The 25715-nt window shown below is 30.4% G+C and overlaps 1 protein-coding gene across 1 annotated transcript; it reads left to right on the top strand.

Annotated features, from left to right (window-relative positions):
• The first annotated feature begins 4860 nt into the window (after positions 1-4860).
• Positions 4861-24988, top strand: LOC137930610 (uncharacterized). Its single transcript, XM_068773908.1, has 4 exons — positions 4861-4924; positions 5281-5360; positions 9543-9725; positions 24318-24988. The coding sequence occupies exons 2-4, from the start codon at positions 5286-5288 to the stop codon at positions 24735-24737; spliced, it is 678 nt and encodes a 225-aa protein (XP_068630009.1). The 5' UTR covers positions 4861-4924; positions 5281-5285; the 3' UTR covers positions 24738-24988.
• Positions 24989-25715: the final 727 nt, after the last annotated feature.

Genomic DNA, 25715 nt, shown 5'->3' with positions numbered 1-25715 from the left:
ATTATGAATTTATTTACTGTTTTTAATATATTCTTTTATCCTTTCTGAAGTTTATAATTTATTAGCAATATTCAGTTGTTTGTTATTTAGAAAAATTAAATTAAAAATGAATAGATTTAAAACATTTACCTCTTCCCAATATACACATATATATATATATATATATATATATATTATATATATATATATGAAAGTCTAATACATGTCTACAAAGTAACACCGATTTTTCCAGTAATATGCAATGTGAAAGTCATAAAATATTTTGTGAATCTTGAAACTGAATTCCATCGAATTATAGAAACTCCTGTGGGCAATGTAGTCCCTCTTACAATTATTCTTCTTGGTCTTTTATTGCTGATGGTCACGTTCTTCCTGGAAAGCCTTGATCGAGGATTAGACAAGTTGCCCCCAGAGGTCTCGTCACCACTCACAGATTCTGTCCAACGGGTTGGTGAACGATTTGTTTGTCTCTTTCCCTCTATTTTTCCTGAGACAACCAAGTAATCGGGACTTTTTTTCAACTAGATCGTAGTTAACTTTCGGAAAGCTTTTATTGCTAAATTAAAAGGAGCATTTGTGATCTAGGGTAAACGTTAAAGAATATATATATATATATATATATATATATATATACACATATATATATATAAATATATATATATATATATATATATATACGTGTAATCTATCTAATGTTGAATTAGGTATTTCTATAACATTTTTTCTTTCTTCATCTTTATTATAATTTTTCGCCAGTCTATGAATGCTTCCTTGAGAAAAATAGAGCAGATGATTCTTTTTCATACGCAAATGTAGTCGAAGCGTGAGAGTTGTGCCAGGATTATGCAAAGTAGATAACGGTGTATATGAAAATATTTATAGAATCTGAATAATCTTATACATTTTTCGTCGCATGTTATTGCAGAATCTTCGACGGAATCAATTTTGGGCTTTTGATCGATTAAAAAGAAAAAAAATGTCAATATTTTCTAAATGCATTCTGGTTTAACTAATATGCCAATTTCATATAAATTATATCAAATTGTATAAGGCATTACAATACTTTTTCACGTAGTGTCGAATAAATTATCATGAAATCAATTTAAGAGATTCATTAAATAAAAACTTATAAGAAATACTACAATAGTCTGAAGGATTTTTAAGCGATAATAGGGCTGTGGAATAAATGTTTAATTCTGTATTTAGAATTTAGGATTTTGTAAAAGTGATTACCAAAGTACTGCACGTCTGAAGTGGCATGGGGCTGCGCACATATCTCCTGCTACCGATTGTCGTTGAGGACGGAAGGTTCTGGAATGGTGTCCAGGAGCCGGTTTATGGGGGATAGGTAGACGCACCACTAGGTTGATCGTCGACAGTTAAGGTCCCTGAAAGTCACTGGATGCAGGCAATGTAAGACAGGTCATTGTGTCAATCTTTGGAGAAGACCAGGGGAGAAAAAAGAAGGTAAAAGGCGCATCAGAGTTTATAGCCACTTGACAGATTAGCGTGCGTTTACAACCCTCTTTTCTTTAAGTTGAAGGATGCCAGTAAGCAGAGCTCAATCTGATAATAGTTTCTATAGAATTGGGCTTTTCTACCATTCATCCCATGACGTATGCAAGTGGTTTCTGTAAATTATCATATGTGGATAATAATTACTACTAGAGCCAATCACCTATTAAACCAACGTTTGATAGGCATAGCTACTTTTATTTCGCTCATTTAGATGAGCATATAGACTTCTCTATAAATATTATTATTGAATGACAACAGATGAAATTATAGGGAATAGTATTAGTTAAAACGGTTTAAGTTTTTTGATCTGGGTATTTGAGTCCAGTTGTGGACGTCTTACGGCTGAAATGATGATGCTGAAACTATTAAAATAAAGAAGTATAAGCATGAATGAAAATAAACGCAGGTGCGTATTTAAAAATAACAAATACGAGGGTGGATTGAAAAGTACTCGGCCTAACCAAGAAAATAAACACATACTAAATCAGTTATATTTTTATTTTTCTACATAATCACCGTCAAGTTCAATACACTTTTGCCACCTCCCCTTCCAAGCATTTAGGCCGTTGAAAAAAAATGATTCTTCCTTAGAGTCAAAATATGCGTCTATAGCTACTTTGACCTCGTCGTTTGTCGAAAATCTTTGACCTCCCAAGTGCTTTTTTAGGTTAGGGAACAGAAAGAAGTCTGATGGTGCCAGATTAGGTGAATACGGCGGATGCGGTAACAGTTCAAAGCCACAGTTGTGAATTTCAGCCATTGACTGTACTGACGTGTGAACACGGGCGTTATCTTGATGAAACAGGACTTTTCTTCTGAGCATTCCTCGACGTTTTTCTTTTATTTCCTCTCGTAAACGACGTAGTAAGGTGCAGTAGTAATCAGAGTTTATAGTCTGACCCCTTTTAAGATAATCAATCATAATCACACCTTTCGAGTCCCAGAATACTGAAGCCATCACCTTATTTGCCGACAAAATCGACTTAGCCTTTTTAGGGGGTGGTGAACCAGGTCTTCTCCACTGTTTTGATTATTGTTTTGTTTCCGGTGTACAGTAATGAACCCATATTTCGTCCATAGTAACAAAAAGATTCAAAAAATCATCTGCATTGGCTTCAAATAACTCCAAACAGTCGCGTGAAATAGTCAATCGCGTCCTTTTTTGTTCAACTGAAAGCAGTCGCGGAACCCACCTCGCAGACACCTTGTGGAAACCCAACTCGTTGACAATGATGTTTTGAGTTCGTTCATAAGAGATGCCTATAATCTCGGCTATCTCTCTAATTTTTAATCTGCGGTCTCCCATTATTAAATCAAGTACTTTTTTAATATTTTCGTCAGTAGTTGACGTCGAAGGCCTTCCAGAGCAGGGTTCATCTTTCACACTCTCTCTACCACGCTTAAATTCTGCTATCCATTTTTTGACGAATGAATATGATAGAGCACAATCGCCTAATATACTGACCATGTCATTATGGATGGCTTTTGATGACAGCCCCTTCTTATGGAGGTAGTTAATGACGGCACGCTGCTCGATTTGCTCCATTCGCGGAAATTATGTCTGATTCCTTTGTTAATAAATTAATAAAATCACAACTAATTATCGCACACGTTTTGAACTTCACACAATGAACTAGTCTGAACGGAACTAAATAATGTGGATAGATTTGATTTTTAGAATTGAATGGATCTGTGTTAGGCCGAGTACTTTTCAATCCACCCTCGTAGTGTTAATTAAAACGGTTAAAGTTTTTTTAATCTGGGTATCTAAGTCCAGTTGTGGACGTCTTATGGCTGAAATGATGATGTTGAAACTGCTAAAATAAAGAAGTATAAGCATGAATGAAAATAAACGCAGGTGCGTATTTAAAAATAACAAATACGCAATTTGGCGTCGTCTTCAATGCATAATAATGCCAACGATTTCGAATATGAAAGGATCAATTAATCTATTTCATTACGTACTCATTTTATTATTCTTTATGATTGTACTTGTGTTAAAATAAGATATAAATTAAAAGAATTTTCTACACGTCAGTAAATGCCTTCATTTCTTGATAATGGAAAAGTTTTCAAAGATCAACGTTGTTTAATGGCTTGCTTCTGTTTCCAGTCGTTGATTTTAATAGTGCCAAGAGAATTTCATTACAAAATGGAGTCGGATATCAAAGTTAACGCGTTTAGGTTTGATTGTTTCATGAAGCCTTTTAATACCTAAATAATAGTAAACGTAATTTCAATGTCAAGTTATTAAGTACTTTATAACATTTAGGTATTCTTCGTTTATAATACTGAGTTTTTTTAACTTTATTGAAAAGGCTAGAATTCGAATTTTAATCAATTTATTCTGAAATACATTTTAATAATCAGACAATTTTTATGCTCATTTAATTTTATAACATAGATTCTTATATTTTTAGAGCTTAGTACGTATTTTTGTATTAATTGTGTGATATACCTGAAGAGGAAGAAATCAAATTGTAAGAAAACTCATAAGATTGCTGCCGCGAAAGTACTTGTCTTGGCCCTTATTGTGGAATAACTTATTCAGTAATGTATTTACCGATATTTTTAGTCTAGGTTTTATAAACGAGAAATAAAATGACTAAATTTATTAGTCTGCCGTTGTTTATATAATGTATATGCGTCGAAAATCAATGGTAAAACCCTTCAAAGAATAACATTGATTAAGGTGGAATTCAGAGCCTTTTTAAGTTTTAGGGAGACGCTGGATGCAGATCAACTCATCCTAAGGAAAAAGCCAAAACAGCTGAAATAATCATAATACTGTCTGTTTATTTATACAGACTATTGTTTAATGTTCAACTTTTCTTACACTAAATTTATTTCGACTATTTCAAATGTAATTGCACGTTGTTGAAATAATCAACATAAACAACAGATAAGTTTAGTAAGATTGAAATTCAGGCCAATGTTAAAGAAGATCCGGTACTGAGTGCAATGTACAACAGCGGCGTGGTCTGTTAGCGAATTTCTCGCCGTTTTGGACTATCGTAAATTAAGGAATTTGGCGAAAAATGTTTATAGACACAGCGGTATGGTTAGCATTATTCATTCAATAAAAATCCGATCTGTTAAGCTTCAGACGCCGATATTTACGTTCCCTGTGATTAATTGCATCATTGTTTCGGGGCCGGGCCGCTGTTTCGTGGGCTACGGCCGCGTCTGAATGATGCCTACTGCTTACAGAGTTTTTACGACTTTTTTACGGCCGAAGTAAATAAGGCGTAAGATCATTATGCAGTCGCTTTAATTCTGCCTGCAGTGTATTCCCGCCCGCCTCGGGCAATACGCGCACACGCATGCAGTCGTCAGCTTATCCTTGTCGTAACTGCAGATGGCTTTGCACTTATCTTATCCTATCGTAGGCCCTTATGTGCGACAGGTGTGTTTCATTTTGCGTTCAAATTTAATTTGATATTTTAATATAAATTAAAGATCTTCATTTTTGTTAAAATAATAATATTTTGTAATGTTTTGTTTACTAAATATTTTTTAATAAAAACATCTTATCTAAGTTTGAGTGAAGCTGTTATATTTTTAATGACATCGTAAAATGTTTCAAAGTTTTCATAAGCCATTAAAATATTTTTATAACCGGCAGGTAGAGTAAATGCACAAAATTTCCAGTTGTTGTTTCAAAAACTGCCGGTTTTTATTGACATTTTATTACGGATACAATGTGTCTAAAATAATTTGGACTATCTTTAGGTAAATCATTATCATGAAAAATATTTTCAGAAAATATGAATCTGAAATTGAACAATGAAGTTCGTGGCTCTGTCAGTTTGCTGCAAACGGCCCCCGTCTCATCAGTGAAGGTAAATAAAAAAAAATAAGGTTACACAAACTTAAGCCTATGAATGGTTATTAATGGCTTAGGTTTCCTTTACTTAAAAATCTTTTGGTGTTAAACGCAATTAGTTACATAAAAATTGTATAATAACGATTTAATATTCTAAAAGCCTTAAACGTTTTTTTTTAAAAAAACATTCATTGTTAATTTACAATGATTGATTTTATTTATAATTTTTGTGTGTACAATTTTACTCATATATTTTCTCACTGTTTTCAGAGTTAATTATATGTTTAAACCTTTTTTTACCACTTCTTCTTAAATTTTATGTTAAGTATTAAATTCTGTGCTTAATTTACAAAAGTGAATTATGTTAAAGAATTTTTAATATTTATTTTTGAATAATGTAATTACATGTGAGAGTTATAAAAAAACCAACTTAACTGTAAAGATTTTGACTTTCAAATACGCGTATTGAAATGAAGTACACCTAGCGGTATTTATATCGAAATAAAAAATATCGATTGATAGAGCCGACTTATTTTTTTTTATTTTGAATAAGCTATAATTATAACGATCTCTTTTCTTTTGCATTAAAGTTTATTTCCCTTTTTTTCATAATATCTTTACATTACGTTTTAATTATGAACAAACGTATTTTTTTAATTTCTCTTTACTTTTTTAATTAAAAGAATGAACACATAAGATAAATCGTTTTTTTTGTAGAACACTGAAACGATGTCCGATGCAATGTTTTTACTCTGCACGTAATCGAATGATTAAAACTTAATAAATATCGTTCAGCCACGTGTTGAAATTTAACGCCTACTCAATGTAATTTTCATTTGTATACAGAATTCTTCTTAGTTAAATTCTCGTAGTAAAGGTACGCCACTCGGGCCGAGCTATACATGTTGTTTTTCACCAGCCGTTTGAGTGTTGAGAACATTTTACCTTGCAATGTGTTTTTACGTATATTAATATTTTTTTCAACAATTTTATCATTAATAGTGAAAATACAATGTTTACATACATACGTATATTTCGACCTGAAACTGACGACTTTTATCTTAAACAACACGTAAGTAATATTTCTATTTGAACATTATAAAAAGTAAAATAGGAGAATGTGATTTATAAATAATTTAATTTAAAAATGCTGAGTAGAAACTGTACAATATGTATATAACAAATATATAAAGAAAATAGATTTAAAGTCAAGTAAAAGATATATTAATCTCATTTTTGTCTTTATTCCCTCATTAAGCCATCATTCGACTTGTAGTTAAAATATTATACACAGTGATTGGTTATAGACGTAAAAACTTTAAAGGAGTGAATACATAGCTCTTTTGTAAGCAATAAGGCTTAAAGATTTTATACCTTTTCCTAATGAACCTTAAAGTTATAACTCTAAAATAGGTTACTATAATTTAATTTTTCAGGCAGAATAGAGTGTGCACAGATAATGAATGATAGTTAATTTTAATATGTAGTAATCAGAATTTTGATAACGCTTTTTCTTACTATATTATTATATACGTAATATTATTTTTAAAACCATTGATTTATGTATAGGGTGTACGACACACTAATTGACAGAAAGTATGGTTTTTTTTCACCTTAATCAACTTTTATTACCTACAATAACACAAATCACCCTGTAAAGTAAATATATACATGTATTGATATAAATAAACTAATAAAACGCATTTCATACTAATTACAGAATTGAGTACATAACAATACAATGTAATGGCCGTGAATATTGAAGTTAGATGTTTCATTTCATTAGTGCATTAATTCAATCAAGATGGATATAATATGAACAGATGTCGGGTTCGCTACAAGGCAACTGTAGTTAATCTAATACCGAATTAATGCGCTCAACTGTTGTAAAGTAGACATAATTAGTGTTTGTTAATTTATGTACGTACCACTTACGCACGAAGACACACACAAATAGAAATGCATGCATATTCGTTTGTATTATATTTTAATATGTAAAGTGTATATATCTATGTTTGCCAAACTGTAAAATGTATGATCTATCATGCGAATAAAATTTATTTTCAATGATATCTCTAAAATGATCCTCAATAGCTTTCATTTAAGTTCATTTAACCATTTTATGTAACATCCTTAAATATTTAGTGTTGCCACCTCGATAATCCATTAGTAGTTTATCTATTTATTTATTCATTTTTACTCATTATGCTATGAGAAGAATGCTAGTAGACTACAGTTTCATAGAAAATAAATTTAAATTGTTCTTTTGATTTAATAATAAATTCAGACGATTCAGGAATGAGGAAATCTTTAGACGATGGTGATTCTCAAGCATTATTACATTTAACAAAAACTTTACACACACTCATCGCTACCCTTGTGGGGGAAGACTAGAGTCGCCTTACCTTCTTGGGTTACTGCAAAAAGCAGTGCGTAATAAACAAAAACAAGATTTAGGATGCTAAGAGGTCGGGCAAGACAAAAAGAGTAATTATTATAAAGTGTATGAAATTTAGACTGAAAAATAAAAACAGGTTCTAGTAAAATAAAAAGGTGCTATATAAAAAGTATAAAGTGAAAAATAAAGTATAAGAACCGTCTAAGTCTATGATACTGCAATGTGATTTAAAAAAAAAGTATAAAAAAATAAACTGTGATATCCTAGAATGTGGGATAAAAGACGATGCATGAATGGTAATGAAGATTGGACAGTAAAGACAAATAATGTAGTAAGGATGGTAGATGATAAAAGAAAGATAATGTAATGATTAAATGAGGAAAAAGAAAAGAAAAAAAATAGAACGCGAAAAAATTTTATAATGCTGAATAAAAACTCTCTACAACCACGATAAGGATAGAAAGAGAAGCCTCAGTAAATGGGCCATAGAAAAAAAAGTCGTCTTAACACTATTATAAGTTGCACTTTGTACTGCGTTAGGAGGAATAGCAAATGTTCAAAATATTTCTTATCAATAGTCTTCTCTACGGGGGTTCTGATTCGAAGTCACTCAATAGCGCCTCCGCCTAAGCTTTGGCGGTCACCCCCTCCAGTGAAATATTTAATAAAGGCGAGTCTAGTTAGTTCAAAGAGTTTTGGTATAAGCGCTTTCAGCGTTTTGTTACTTCAAACCAATTGATGCTGTAATTGCCAATTCAATACGTGGCAAAACAGGTTACGCTACATTTTTTGTGAAATACATTTTGTTTAGGCAATTAAAATATCCATCAGTAATTTCATTTACTACGGAGCTTTCTACACCGGAAATCAGTGAATCTCATCGACTAATTATTGAGCGCTTTTTAGAAGAAAATATCTACCAGAAAGTATCCATGTTAGACAGAAATTAAGTTAAACATTTCAAAATCAAAGCAAATAACCGTTTTTTTAATAGGATAGTCTTTTTTTGTTAAACTGTAACCTTTAAAAACGAGCGGCCTGATGAGTACAACAGCTGATTCTATTTTTGCCTCCTGACATTAGTGAACAAGTTACAGTTTTCCGGGTTTAAATAACAACGTGTTGAGTGAATATAGTAGCTAATTTATATCCAGAACTCTATGTCAAACCAATACGTACTATTGATAAGAGTTTTAAAAATCAAAATTGGAAACTAAAGCTGCCGAAGAAGTTACTAATGAAATAACTGGATATAGATGACATATCATCTAATTATTTTCTAAAGAGGACTTTCAAAATTAAGTTGGTTCGAGTGATCTCTGTAAAAATGGATTATACAGGTTTTAATAAGTAACTATCTCTGAGCTTCTTATAAAAAATCTGCATTGATCGGTGAAGTCAAAGCCAACATTTTAGTTCTTAACTATAATGTATCAAGATGACGACCGCAATGCTTCGCAAAATTTTGATTGTAAAACACTGGGCGTCTTAGTATCGTAATGAATAGAGCGCTTCACTAGCCTTGATACTTTTTGTCACAAAAAACATACACAGCCATATAATATCTTAAGTTTTTATTCAATAAAGTGGGAAGTTTCGTAGTTTGCGTGTACATGTTGCGTATTCGTTTCCGATGCCAATAAAACGAAATTTCATTGGGTTTGAGAAAATTGAAAAGCCTAAAAAGAAATCTGTTACTTTGATCGTGAATCAATATTCTGGATGTATACGAATAGAAAGAAATTTAACTTTGATTGGGTGGCGTAAAAGTTAATGTAAACTTTCCTCGTTCTGTTCCAGGAGGAGCGGCGGCGAACGGGTCGGTACATAGCAATTTTGGTCGGTATATCTTTGCTACTGTTAGCTATCTACCATGCGTGGGTGCGTCGGATCCCTGTGGTCGCAAGTCTCGTTGTTCCCGCGTTGATTATGTTTGTCTACGTGGGTTGGGTTCTATACACGGCATCGAGGGACAAGCACAAGGTACGTCTCAACTTTTATAATTAACTCATTCGGTTCCCATTTAGGTCTACACACATTTTATCGTATTATTCAGTATAATGTATACGCTAATGATGTGAAATTTATTGTAGATAAAACTTTCACACTATTATCGACTTTATTTTCTACGTTCTGTTGTGCTGAACATCAGAGCAATATTCAGTAGTTATTAGTGATCACTTTTGTTGTTTTGGCCATTAATGTTGTTTAGAGACCGAAATTAATTTTAGATCAATGATTCATTTAAGATGAAAACGAAATTTTAATTGATTTGAAATATTTTATACCATTTTCTAACTAGTGTTGTTAATTATATTAAAATTTAAATTCGTTTGAGTTAGGCCCTTATAAAACAAATTGTATTTATAGTACATATTTATTTATGAAAGTATTATTTTGACTTATTTCTTTTATTAAGCAATAGCATTTATTTTAGGTCTTTTTAATATTATGTCATTATCCAAAACGGCGCTTTAATATTAATTTGCTAATGTACTAAACATAAATAATGATCTCTAAAAGTCCGTCGTAAGCCCGATAGTTTGAGTGCTCGAAAAATATTTAACTTCTCTTTAATTTATTAAAGCTTTTATGTCCCTTAAGTAATTATTGGGTCATATTGTCGTGTTTAGATTAACAAACACCAGTGTAACACTGTAAAAATAATTACCATTGATTACAACATGTATATTTTGATAATAATAACAAGAAAAGTATAAGAAGACAATTTAAAGTTAGTAAGGAATTTGAAGAAAATGTTATCATACTGATCCATCTTTATCTCTTTTTCATCATATGATGATGATAATTCTGTATTTCAGCCGTAGGAACGTCCATTAATGAACATAGGCTGTCCCGATTTATATCCATTAGGATGGATTTGAAGCGGCTTATATCCAATCTCTTTCGATGTCTTTAAGTTGGTTTTCTATTCACCTTATGGTCTCAACTCCTACGAATTAAGCGCTTATGGTCTGTTCAATGTCATTTTCACAAGCTAATCCGCTGGACTATGTCGGTTATGTTTACGGATTCATGACATTCATTCCTGATTCGATCTTACAAAGACATTCCGAGCAAAACCATGGCTAGTTGAGGGCCAATGAGTTTGCGAAAGAGACCCGAAATGTGAAACCACGTTTCTGTGTGGTATGTCATCACAGGTAACACACATTGGTCGTAGACTTTCTTCTAATATCCCTCATATTGGACGAATAAATGTTTCTTTATCTCTAACGTACTTACAATTCATAATTTTATTTGTATTTAATATATCATATAAAATATATGAGGTAAACCAACTTATTTATAGGAGTATCTTATTTAATTTTATAAAAGGAAAACATCTACAATTGTAATCGAAGGATTTTGAGAAAGTATTACGGATTGCGAAACCGTATCCGTAATCCTTACCATATTGGAGAAACCTTTAATACTCAATGCACAGAAAAGCGCAGTATCGTGGTTCTTTGAATGTAGATCTTAACGTATAAAGCTATATAAAGGTCTATGTGCATAAAAATATAAATAAATATAAGGAAATAGCGGTGTACACTAGATTAGTACTTCAAATGAAAATTAGCGGTAAATTATAATAAGTTAGCGGTATTACATAAAACTCTTGTGTAATATTTCTGTAATCATGTAATAAATTTAAGAAGTTCATTAAGCCAAAACGTCGTATGAAAAGTTATTGTATTAAGTACGATTATTTTATTAAAATAATGTTTGGCTTTAAACTTCTATATTACTGTATCAAGGATATTATATAAGTGACCACAAAAAAACGGGTTTCTCAGATTAAGGCGCGTTCGGAACCTATATAGGTTTAAGTTAAAAGATGTCATTATAAGGTAGCTGAATTTGATTCAAATCCAAATTATCTTTATTCAAGTAGAAAGTTACACGGAATTTTGAATGGTCAATTATTTATTACAATATAAAAAGTTCAGTGTAGTCAATCCGTGAATGTTACCAGTGGTTTAGAATGCTGATCTGCTGAGAAGAACCGGATAAAAAATCAACATTTGCTTTTTTAAATAAAATTTAACAATGTTTGATATGTATGATATAATATCAACTGTGCAAAAAAGTGAACTAACCAAGTTACTTATATTTTAATCAACTAAAAACTCTTGTCTGTTACAATAAGATTTATATATAATAATAATATACTTTTAATTTTAGATTTAACTAAGAAAAGGCGACCTGCTTTTTCTTAGTTAAATTAAGATAACTTCTATCTTATACCCGTGATTAATTTGCTAGTTTTTTTTAACGAAATTTCAGCATTACAAGTTTATGTGTGTGCGCATAATTTCTAGTCTTTGAAATTCTACTCATGACATACAAAAGTGGTCACTGTCAATAGATAATAACTTAAATAAATAAAAGAATAAAAATAAATATAATATATTAATTTAAAGTAAGACCGTACACAATGGAAGGCAGAAAATTGAATTTTCGTCCACGTATAGTGGTCAGCGGTGTGTGACCGCGCCTACATTTTAATCTAACATCTAGCGAACTTCGTAAACACTCCGTCAAAGCAGCGTCAGTCGCTTCAGACGCATTTCACGTGGATGTTTACGTTGGGCTAAATGAACCGCCCGCCAGTGAGTCAGCGGCCGGTGTTTATCCATGAATTACCGATCACCCTGTATACAATTTGATACTGCTGCAGATACGTCAATTTGGAATTTAAAGTATATTAAAAATATTTGAACATTCCTCGGACGTAAACTGGCTGGTTGCAAATTTAATAGTTTTCTCTTAAAACAATTTGCTTCATTAAAAGGATATTTATTACGAGTACTGTCAAAAGTTATTAGCCTGACGCTGTGCAGAAAAAAAAATTAAAAAAATTACTTCACTTTGTTTATGCGTTCTATAATAATATTTATATATAGATAAATATATGTTTACATATATAAAATTAAAATAATATGAAATATAATTCATATTATATTTCATTATAATATTATATTTTTATTTATATATACACATATATTTATATATATTTTGAAGTAGGGATGGAATATAAAAGTATTTGTTTTGGAAAAATGTAAAGGAGAAATTGGTAAACTTTTGGGAAAAAGACCTGTCAACATATTCTCCGGGGTTAAGGGTTAAGAAACAAGATCAACTGTAAATGAAAAAACTTACAGGGTCTATCATACTTTTGAGATACGTATAATAATATATTTACGGTTTATTATATAGCAATTGATAATTCTTATTTTCTAATTGTTCGTTTTTGTAGCTAGATAAAAGTTTATCAAATTACATTTTTTTTTCTAAAGTCAACTACTTAGTCTGAATGTTCTTGTTCTTGGACTTGTTCGACGAACTAAGGAGAACTGTTAGGTTTTCTTAACATAAATATTGTTAGGGCGGTTTCCGAAGAAAGTACTCCATATTCTTTTTACAATTTATTTATTGCAATAAGTATAAACACAAAAGAAAATTTTCATAAAAATTTAACAATAAAACAAGCCGGATTAACACACGTTAATCATTAAATACCTTATTGTTTTATTTACTTATCTATTTATTTACAAGGCATGTCTAGATTTTTCAGCAAAAAGCTATAAAATTTTTACAAGGGATCAGACCGAAATCAATTATCATAATTTATTTTTCTATTATATTACTTCTAGCAGTACAAAGTCTGTAAGGATAGATTATAAACATTAATTTACAATAAATTTATAATAATAATAAAATTTAATTTTATAATAAACAACATTACTTTTTTAATACATTAATCAAAATTTTGTAATGTATTTTCTTATTACATTATCATCACGTTTTTTATTATGTTCGAAACCGATTTCTATTGGTCAAAAACTATCTGGTCAATTACACCCTATGATGTACCACACATTAATTGACAGCATTTGAACTATATATTCATCCATTAAAAGCCTTTATACCTACAACTAATCAGCCTGAATGTTTTTTTAACAGTCAACAGTTATAACATCCGTATGAGACGGTAATCAATTTCAATTAGAAAGAACAAAAATAAATGTTTAAACTCTATATTTAATTGCAAACATAAAATAATACAAGTATCCTTTGTATAGATAATAATTTTGTTTCACTTCCACACGAGTTAACTCATAAAACTAGTTGGATATATTTTTCATGCAACATAAAATTTAGTCTCCCGTGGTTCAATTACTACTATGAGGGCAGATACGAAGCAGATTAGATTATAGTACAATACTTTCAGTGGTAAATATACTTGATATAAAAAAACAACAATTGAAATATGTTACGCCATAATATTAATTATCGTTCGAGTTTTCACTCAATTTTTGTTGTAATTAATAATTTACAAGCTCGATGATATGCTAATTATGAATCATGTTCAGAAAGTCGAGAACACGTATGAAAATAAATATATTAATATTTATGAATTGTTTAATTTAATTTACAGGAAGTACATTTTGTATACATTTTGTGCACTCCATTTTTGTTTTCTTAGTTTTAAATTGTATATTTATTAAAGTTAATATAAACAATTAATTATAAATACTTACACTAAATTAACAATGACAATATGTCCTTATAAACTAGTATTGATATTTGGAGAGAAAAACTCCTTGGGTTTGATATTGCACCACATAGATCGTAAATCTATATAATTTGTAACCGTTGAAATTGTAATATGTAGCGGCCCGAGCCAATGTTCCCCAGGGACCCCTTGAAATTCGGTATGTCAAAAGATTTTTAGACTGAGCGCCTTCTGTCGTGTTGCCTCGAGCCGGCGGAATTTGCAAACATCACTTGGACAGCGGATTAAGTTATGTCCAAAAAATGTAAACACAAATAAACAAATTTTTAACAGACGTGCACAACATTTGGAATTTATAGTCTTGGAATCTAATTCTAACCACAAATTATAAATTCAACTGCAACGTTATCTATAATTAAAATTAAAATGTAATAAAAAATTAAAATAAATATTACTATCATGATTACAATAAAAGTTACTATTTTATAAGTGTTTTTTTGCTAATAAACTATTGACGCAATGATGGTTGGCTTCCTACTAGGTGGACCGACGACATAGTTAAAGTCACAAGAAGTCAGAAAAGGACTAATATATAGCTACTTCCGCTATGTAGCAGTTGTCGTGCAATAAATAGCACCGCCCGCCAGCCTACTAATAAATGCGCACGCGTTAAATAACTCAACACATGTTTCACTCCCCCACGGGGCATCATCAGGAGTAATGTCGTACATAGCGGAAGTAGCTATATATTAGTCTTTTTCTTACTTAGGATGGACTTTCGCAAAGTAACGCCTGAATCCATTAGTATCTAATCACTCTGTGTTTGTCACTAATCGGTGTAACATTACTTCTGAAGTCATTGTGCTGATCTATGGGGAGGCTTATGCCTTGCAGCGGGTGTCTATTAACTGAAAACAAGAAAAGGAAGAAGAACGCTTGTTCTTTTTGATTTTGCATTTTAGTAGTGTGTTGTTAAACGCTTACTATCACTCCTGTCTTTTCTTATAACATAATTTACAAAATTATTTTATGAACAGTTTAAACTAATTATAATTTTAAACTAAAGTATAAGTCTATGATTTAAGTATAGAATTTGGGAAGGTGTAGGAATGCGTGTTTACCTACGCATATGTTTAACACATCTTATTTAATTGAATGTGTCACCGGGATTAATATAAATCAAACGAATAAACACTTATTCTCTTACTCTGTTATACACTGAAATTTCATAGATTCATTATATTTGATATTTATTTCCAACAAGAGAGCAGCCAAGATAATAATTGTTTTTATATAGCCTTTAAAACCTTTTCTCGATCGTAAGTCACGCATAATATTTTGGCTGCAGACCAAACGGACTTGGAGATAATCGATTCCACGGTGATTTGTTACTAATAAACGTAGAACACGGTCGCTCTTTGAGTTTACAAGCAAAAATATAGGAAATGATTCGTTTTTAATGCATACGAGAAGATTACAAACAAGCCAGATTTATTTTCATGCATTTGTTTGTCTTACGGTTTTCCATTAGCGTTGGTTGTGTATTTTGTAGCAAGTGAATATATATTACAGTTTCGTTAACTTTAGATAAATTTTCATAGTAATAGAAAAAATTGCGAGGGATTTAGTACGATTTTTAACATTCTTCAAATGGGTAGAGGCAATCTATTCGCATCTTTTGCTTCTACGTTTTGTCGTAAACGGGCTATGTAAATAACTTGGAGTAAATGACCGCATTTTCCGATTATCTTTTTTATTTACCAGCGTTTCTTAATCTATTGGTACAGAAAATTGATTATTCAATTACGGACAAAAGTAGGATTAGTAATTTAAATTTTAAACTTTTCGTCTTAAATGCCGCTTTAATCGAAATTCATCATCATCATCATTATCATCGCCACCATCGGCATTATTATTATCATCATCACCATTATCATCGACATCATCATCATTATTATCATTATTATCATCACCATTATTATTATCATCATTATAATAATAATCATCATCATCACCCTCATCACCATCACCATCATCATCATTTTACAGGACGTCCGCTGCTGGATATACGCCCCCTTATAGATTTCCAATAGGACCGGTTAGAAGCGGCTTGCATTCAACGTTTTTCAAGAACCTAACCAATGTCCAAAAAAAAACACTTAAATTATAAATTCTCTAAAAAAAGCTCATATTATAAAAACACAATCTTATAATCAGTCATTTTTTTCTAATAACATGTTTTCTGCATAAGTTTTCTTTTCTAATAATTCGAGCAAATTTTAACTTTATAAACATTCTTCATTTAAAATCATTTCATATAGGCATAGCATAAAATTCGTGTATTTAAAAAATATTATATTACATTAAAAATGTGATTATTATTATGAGTAATTTTCGCGTTAATCTATGAAGACATTATTTCCTTTTCAACTGAAGGATGAGATTTCGAATCGTAATTCATCCGTCCACGGGGGCCAAGTGCGAATTGTTTTTAGTTATCCAACTATTCAGGAATTGATTTCCAAGTATTTGGAAAAGTTTATAGCAAGTTTTCGGGCTATATTAATAAATCGTTACTCTATTGTAAAGCTTCGAACAAATAGTTCTAAATTTGTCATTCACCGTGTTGGTGTTGCAACTTTATTTGTTAGTGAACTACGTCCGGGTTTGTATTCAAAGTGACATTAATTCAATTGTGTTTAAACTTTGACAAATTTTAGTTTGAAACGATAATCACGTATGTACACATTAAGCAATAAAAGCTATAAAAGATTTTAATGATTAAATATACAGCTCATTTGTCATTACAAAGCTTTCAGGCTTTTGTACCTATTTCCAATCATTCTGTTAAAGTAATGACTTGGAAAAATGATTTTTTGTATTGGAATACGACAGGCCAATAACTTCTGGCTGGTCAGAGTCTTCATGGACTGATAGTAAACAATACTTAATTTTAATACGTGATGATCTAAATTTTGGAAGCGCTTAATTTTTCTATACAATCGTAATTTAATACTTGTGAAAACATTTTCATTTCTTTTAAGTGGCCGTGTACTATTGGCTAATATAGTACTAATTTTGATGTGTTGCTGTTTATATAAATATATATTTTTTAAATAGCTAGCGGAATTCGACTAATATTTATATACTCAAGATTTTGCAATTCAAAATGATGGATGCTGTTTTAAATTTTTTTGTAGCACTGGGTAGTCTTTTGATAAAATATTCTCAAGCAAGTGCACGGATACAACATTTAAAACGCTCTCTTAAAAACTTAAACTTAAACTTATTTTTTTACGAGTGCAAACTAAGTTATCTTTTTATTTTTAATAGCAACAAAATTCTGTAATTTTTTAAATAACTTGTTATTTTGCGGTTCTAAAATAATCATTATTTGCGGTACATTCGGGCACGGAACCACCGTTCAAATTCAAGAAATCTTTATTCAAGTGGACATTGACGCATCCGTTTGAATTGTCAATTATTTTGATATTATAGGTAGTAAGCTACCACCGGCTCGGAATGCCTTATATACATCATAACATATGCCGTGCATATAAGCCAAGTGACTCAGTGAATTTAACAAAACTACCAATTGAATCGTAAATTTCTTGCATGGAAACATCAAAGTATCGTACGGATAAGATAGTGATGTTCATATGTAAACAGAGCTGCCCCGAGTATGACCGTATTTTCTCTAACCGCTGCGCGAACTTGTGTAAATAATTTGCTAAGTTTGAATATATTTAACGCTAACAAGTATTATACGTAAACGTGGTTCTCTTCAAGGTCACTACGATGTGAATTGGACGCTCAATAAAGCTTTTGCCTTGTTTTGATTACGATTAAAGGGAAAACATCTTCTTATCTATATAATTTTGAAGTAAAATGGTTAAGAGACGTTAATATACTGTACTGTACAGATAAATAATGCATATCTCTTTATTGTATGTTTACCATTTTTATATATACAATATAAATAGATGTAAGTTTCAATTAATAATAATTTTAGTCAGACTCGTACAAATAACCCCTTTTTATTCGAATAATTATAATATATTCAAAGAGGATTTGAAATATGTGTATATTATTTTTTATACACTTCTTGTACTAAGCTTAACAGTGAACTCAAAGCCGTTGGCATTTTCTACCAGTTAACATTTTGGGAGGTGAGCAGTTAATTAATGAAGATGAGAGAAACACGCAACAAATAAAGATATGATAAAAATATGCAGCAAATAGTATTCTTGTAATTACCTAGCTTAATAATATTTTTTGAATATACTATTTATTCTTAACTATAACATAATATAAAATAAAATTTAGGGATGTAATATAACATATAAATACAATCAAAAATATAATAAACTAGTAATCTATTATTGTAATAAATCCTTCCGCTTATCAAGCAACAAATTCGAAATTTCGCTTTGAATGCGTAACGATTCTTTGTCATCCGAATACCGAGCGGAACACGTTTCAGAGAAAAATTAGATTGTATTGTGAAGGAATAAGTAAAGTCAGTATTTACGGTATAATACAGTACCGTTATGTTAAATTTATAATATCGTTTATTATCTCTAAAGCTTAGTTATTTATTTAATTAACCGAAATTATCTTGTCACGAGATGTCTTCTATGTCTAGATAAGCTGATGGATCTGCCCATAGCGGAGCAATAATCGTAGACTTACTCAACGCATTTAGAAATTATTTCGACATTTTTCTGCAGTTTTGTAAAGACTGCGATGTGTGCTAGCGGTTTAGCGTTGATAAATGTGCACTTATGTTTCATTTTAACGACTCTGACGTCATAGTCAAATAAAATGTATCTACGTCTGGATTTTAAGATCTAAGCTGTTATTAATTTCTTATTTTATCGTACTAAGCTTTGCAAATTAAATACTGTATTTTTTAGAATGCACTTTAAATCATCGAGACAAATTTTAGAGATATGCTCATAAATTTTTGGAAATAAGAGTAAAAGTTTATACCACCTTTTTTCAACCTGTATATTTCATTGATACTTTAAGATTACGTTTTACTATTCTATGTACAGGCAATATTCGGTTTATCTTCACTCTAGGTGCTATCAACTGTTTCTTTAATATGGAATATTTTACGAAGTACAGAACGAACATTATATTTTATAATCTAGAGACGATTTATTAAAAAAATATTTTTATGTTATTTTCGAACCATAAGACAATGCTGTATTCATTTTATTTGTTAAAGACTTGAAAATACTAAAAATACGGTTATTTAGAGTTACTATTTGAAAAAAGTTCAATATATTTATTCACAATGATTAACTAACTACCTCAGAGATTCTAAATTGTTTTTCAATGATATAGTAGTGACGTCTTCTAAAGCGGATTAACTCCAATTTTTAAGAACACTGAAGCATGTAGTACTAATAAAACTAACATTTCTCTCGGAAGAAGTATGTGTATCTAAAAATCTCACAATTATGAGGATTATAGGATGTGGGAAATATTTACAGTAATAAATCTCTTATCTTTTCTTATTTCTCATATCTCCCGCACACGCACAATCTATTCATAGTAAATTGTATTGTTTATTCATAGATATGAGAAATCTGTTTACAATCTGTTTAAGGATTCAAATTTGTCAACAGCGAACATCAGCTTATTTCTGGAACTAGCTTCCAAAATAGCATTGGTAGGATCTTTAAAAATTTTATATAGGTAGGGAGAGGAGTCTGATTTTTGAAGATGAACGAATTGCATGGACCTCCTTAAATTTATTATGCTGGTTGTCAGTTCCGAGTCTCGTACCGACCCTATGCCTATGACCCGCACTGTGAATCTATGCTATGCATCACGGGTTATCAAGCCTTTGAAATATTTTTTAAATAGATATGATGCAAAATCTTAACCAATTATTAATAAACACTTTCTTAGATACGAGGATAATAGAATATGTACATAGCTTGCACACACATATACATATAATATACAATTAAAAAGAAGTCATCAATTATTCCGCAAAAAAGTTTCAAACCTTCTTTATAAACATATATGCGTTTGCTGATTCTCTAATTCAGAGAGAGACTCTATTCGAAAATAAGACATTTTTAGATTTATGAAAAGAATGAACGAAATCAGATTTTTGTGAAGGACATATGTTATAATCGATTTATAATTATACATACATTTAAAAAAATAAATTGATTATAAATTGTAATTATTCTCTCTCTCAGAGAGGGTAGACGTCCTAATCCAATAAACACCTCGTACAGATTGGTGGATTTCACATGTCTTCTGGATCTTTGTTCCTATAGCCTAACCGGGATCACTGCGTTAACTATAGCTAACAAACGTTATAGCAGTTTTGTATGGACTGAAGTACGTGATGTTTTCTCGCTTAAAGTGAGCTTTATACAACCTTGCTTACATGACCTGACTATTCACAAAACCGCATGTATATCAGAATCCAGGGCCACACAAATTTTTATACCGAAATGTATAAAAACAATGTTATTACATTATTCTCTAAATTATTTTAATTGTTAATAACGGTACTTAAATATATTACAGGTCAAGAATAAAATTATATATTGACACTTTATGGTTATAAGTAAACGATTTAAAGATTGGTAAAAGTTTTGAATGGCTTATTGTATAGCCGATTTGTGAGCAAAAAGTTTTAAAACTTTTATACTGAAATATGTAACAGTAATTAATTTTTTCTATAAAAATATCACTGACTAATAATTTAATAAACAATTAATAATCTTATTATATTATAATACGAATTTTTTATTACGTTATTTATTATTTATGAAATCTTCGATTTTTTAGGAGAATATAGTACACAATGCAATTACTCTTTTAAAGATTTTACACCTATTGCCAACTATGCCTTATGTTATTTACGGAAAATTGATATATTAAAATAAACAGTTCGTGTTATTCCAGTAAATTTAGAGCTCATTTGTTATTTTTCTTCGTCCTTACTTCCCTATAAAATTATAACTATGTAATGGTGACCGATCTAAAAGTTGAAATGAAAATATACAAACAGATAAAAATAATACAAATAGTGCGATGTATATGAAACAGATTCTTATTTGAAATCTCACAGAATATACAGTCTTTATACGGTTCAGTTAAAACATACCAATTAATGTACATTTCTAAGAAGTTCTTTGTTCATTTCTCTTCAAATATTACACACACAGAATCATGAAAGCGTACTGAGATTTTAGCATGTGATAAAATTTTTGCTTTGATATAATTACGCATTGTCTTGTAGAAAATTTTGAATAAAACCTTTATCTAACACAAGGACAGAGATAGTTATCTTAAAAATGTTTCTTATTTTGATTTTCGTCTGCTATCATTTCACTTGTAAAACTAGTAAAAAGTTAATCATAAAATAATGATTCGTGAACAAGCGATTTGAACACAACAAAATAATATGGAAATAAATCATTACGGAAATCAAGACGGCTTAATGTTAACATTTATGAAGTTTACTAACAGAACAGGCGTTTGCTGAAACTTTTAATTACCAATTTCTTTTTATGTCCTAAATCATTTTCTTAATTGTATTTTCGTTACTAGGGGTTGTGTTCTTTTTAAAACCTCTTGATAGAATCGATGATTAGTTGTTTCTATGTCATTCTATCTTCTGCTTTACTAAGCGCAGTAGTAACAAAGAGTCCTTGAGTTAACTTGAGCAGAACAGCGGGGAGATGATCGTCCACTTTATATATTAACTTGTATTTTCCCTACAAGTAGTAAGTTGAGGTTACATGGCGATGTGGCCATAGTAATTTAAGATTTCGATTTTTTGTCGTGATCTTGAGTTGGTCGAAGATAAACTTGTCAACAAGTTTATCATATTCTAAAATAATTAATTAAAATTGATTCTATAGAAATTTGGTCGCCTTATTGAATTTGTTTATAGTGTTTTGTTATTTTTATAATAAAAATATGTAAATACCCTTTTCGCGACCAATGCAAAAAGACGGGAACCAGCATTTAAAAAATGATCTTATTTTATCAATTCCACGTAAATTTCAATATATTGATGAAGCTGTTGACGACGAGCGTGTCATTAAAAATGTTAGAATACAGGATGATTGGCGAAAAACTTCAAAATAGTGAATGTATAGCTTATTGGCCGTCTAATAATTACATACGATACATCCTACCCGAAAATCTAATGACATATAAAGTAATGTTTTGGGACATATAGTACGAAAAATCTTTTTCAAATTTAGGATTACTTAATATTAAAATTAATTATTGTTTACTGTATTTTCCTGTAGACTTTGTATCGCCAAAAGTTATTAGCTTATCGCATACCAATGGGAAAAATAAATTAATGTAAAATATTTTAGAGTAATCACTTTATATAGTGTGATAGAAATAGGTGTAGGCGCTTTATAGGTTTTTGTTAATAATTAGACCTGAACATTTGCCTCAACTGTTAAATGAAATAGAATCATAATAAAAAGGACTTTATGATTGTAAATGTGAGAGTAATAAAGTAAATTGGTTTGTATGTGAAATAAACTAGTTTTCATAGAAAGATGTTGGCCACCCGGTTGATTATTTTCGGCGATGTTTTATCAGCGCATGATTCAGCTCAAAATGCAATAAAATATTTTAGTGATACTTAAACCGTGTATCTAACAACTTCTTTGCGTGTAAAACAAAGATTCATTTTATTATTATAACAACAACATAAATTTAAATTATATTTCTATAAAATATTTATAAAAGTCGCTTCTTGATATAAAATTATTTAAGTGTAACATGAATTTATTTTAGGACCCAATAACGATCAAAATAATATAGTATAATAAATAACACAGAGTTTAATAGTATGCATGACTTTTTAATCTATGCTAAATGCTTGATGATTTTCTATAATAATAGACCAACAGCTGTTAGAGTAATATATCATTGGAAAGTCAAGACGAAGATGGAATAATGATAAACGATAGCAACAAACAATTGTATCTTTATTTAAATCTATGAAAACATAAAACATTTCGCACATTACTCATTTTATAGGCAATAAATATGTATTGTTATAAAATTATATCACACAAAATATTCTGGGTTACATGCCGTTTTACGAGGCGTCTACGGTTTCATACTTAATCCTAATTGTGTACCGTAATGAATTTATTTTTATGTGCCACTGCTTGTTTTTTGTGTCTTTATCCTTATATGAACATAATTAATTCTTCGAAAACTTCTATTTTAGATTTGAGCCTTTTTTGTTTTCTTTTCGTTATGTTTAATGCGTTATATTTAGTTAGTACAGTATTTAGTCATAGATTAAAAAGAAAATCGAACTACAGAGGTTTGAAAAAGCAGATATTTTTATTTATCGAAGTATTTTTCAATCAAAAATTACGCACACTCGATATTAATTTGTATCCAACCGTACTATTAATTGTCAAGAGATAATCATCAACAATTTATAATACAAAAGTGGTTTCTGAAATGTAATAATTAGGGAGATTTTGTAAAAGAACTTTAGAGAAGTAAATATTATGCGGGTCGATATCGATATATACTATATGCATATAATAATCTACTCTATGTATATAAAAACAATGATAAATATAAGAAAAATAGCGATCTACAAAAAATTAGCACTAGAAAAAGTTCTATTATATTGTAAAGAATTTTTAATGATAGCAAAACGCAAGACCAATCATTGTGGCGATCTTCGGGGGAGGAAGGCCTGCAGCCTATCTGCTGAAATGATGATGGTGATGTAAAAGCTTGGGAATGAATTTTGCTACTACTATAAGTATTATGGATAATTTAAAAGTAATCACAAATAATTCTTCTGTTTCTTATGGGCTTCTCTCAGATCAAGGCGCGTTTGAACTTTGGCAGTTTTCATATGAAGGATGTCATTATAGAGGAGATCAATTAGATTTTAGTTTCTAACAATCTGGGTTATTCGGGAATTTTTCTTATGACGTAGTATTTCCCGTAAATGATATTGTGTAGGTATTAAAATAAACTAAGGTATAAATTTTAATTATTTTTTTTTTCAGTTTCTGCAACTTCAAGATGCAGAGGCTGCATTAGCTGCGGCCAACGAACTGGCCGAGAACGAAGGACGGCTTTCTCAATTGTCGAATAAAAATTTAGAGGAATCAATGACATCTGGAAAAGACTCCAAGTTGAATTCACCACAAGGATCAGTTCGTAGAGATTGGTCAAGAACATCGTCAGCGTATTTAAAAGATGAAAGAAGAACGAAGACTGATGAAAAAAGCGTTACTTTTATTAAGCCTATTATTCTAGTCAACGACAAACCACCGGAAGATTTAGATCAGAAATGGAGTAATATTGTAGAAAACTTAACAAATAACGAAAAGCTGAAAGGATTTTCAACGAGAAGAAGATATAAGAGAAAATTTTGTAGAAGAAGACGGAATGCAACATTCAAAAGATCATATACTATTGGTTAAAATGTTGTTGACTAATTTAAGTTTATAGTTAGAATATTAGCAGTGTGTACTAGTTCTAATAAAGAGTATATATACATTATCCCACCTTCCCCTGAAAAGTAGAATGCTTTGTTAAGGAATATATTATATAGTCTTTTTTAATTTTAATTTGATCGTTCAACACATTGTGACAGTGATTCTATTATAAGAACGGTTACCGCGTTAATTTTGTCCCTACTCAGAGTAATTTTATATGTATAATAGTGTTCGTTTTGGCGAAACTTACGGCGCGGTATAGTGTTTTCGGTAGCATTGTAAATGACTTAAAATAAGCTATCAATTTTATCATAAGTTCTAATAATTTTGTTAATAAATAATTATAATGCTAATGAATAAAATTATGAATTTTTATTTATCTTAGCTTAATTATTGCCACCATTTGTTTCTAACTTTAAAATTTAGATGGAATCATATTTCATAACCGAATTATTTAATGTCATAAACAAATGATAAAAAATAATGTATTAAAATCAAAACGATATGGTGATATATGATTTTAAAATGCAAAAATATGCAGTAACGTGAATCGCAAGGTATTTATATGAAAATAGTATCGGATTAGCTAGGAAGTTTAAGAGGCAGTGCTGTGTGCTGTGGCTACTGGGGCTTGTCGGGAGAGGAGACCACAGACTGGTAAGTGCAGCGTAGGAGGTCAACTCACAACAAATACAGATAATTTTGTATATCAAAAGTCGTGTTTGACCAGAAATGAAGCGTTTTTCCACATAAACGGTCGACTGTTGTTATAAAAATATAAAATAACTTCTGCGTGTTACGCGTAGAGTAATGGTTGATAAAACATAAAAAACACAGGGTGATTTTATAGCTCTGGTCACTTTAAACAGTATGATTGGAAACAGGTGTAAAAGATTTAAAGCTTTTTCCGGACAAATGAGCTATACGTTCATCTTTACTTTTCCATCTATAACCCATCATCCT

This window comes from Battus philenor, unplaced genomic scaffold, assembly GCF_028537555.1.
Source record: "Battus philenor isolate CCGP_79_NKW_IND1 unplaced genomic scaffold, ilBatPhil1.0.hap1 SCAF_6, whole genome shotgun sequence".
NCBI lineage: Eukaryota > Metazoa > Arthropoda > Insecta > Lepidoptera > Papilionidae > Battus > Battus philenor.
This window is presented reverse-complemented; position numbering and strand designations above follow the sequence as displayed.

Coding starts and splice junctions, on each gene's coding strand:
- LOC137930610 (XM_068773908.1), top strand. CDS start 5,286: ATGAATCTGAAATTGAACAATGAAGTTCGTGGCTCTGTCAGTTTGCTG. Junction 5,361..9,542: donor CCCCCGTCTCATCAGTGAAG/GTAAATAAAAAA, acceptor GTTCTGTTCCAG/GAGGAGCGGCGGCGAACGGG. Junction 9,726..24,317: donor CATCGAGGGACAAGCACAAG/GTACGTCTCAAC, acceptor TTTTTTTTTCAG/TTTCTGCAACTTCAAGATGC.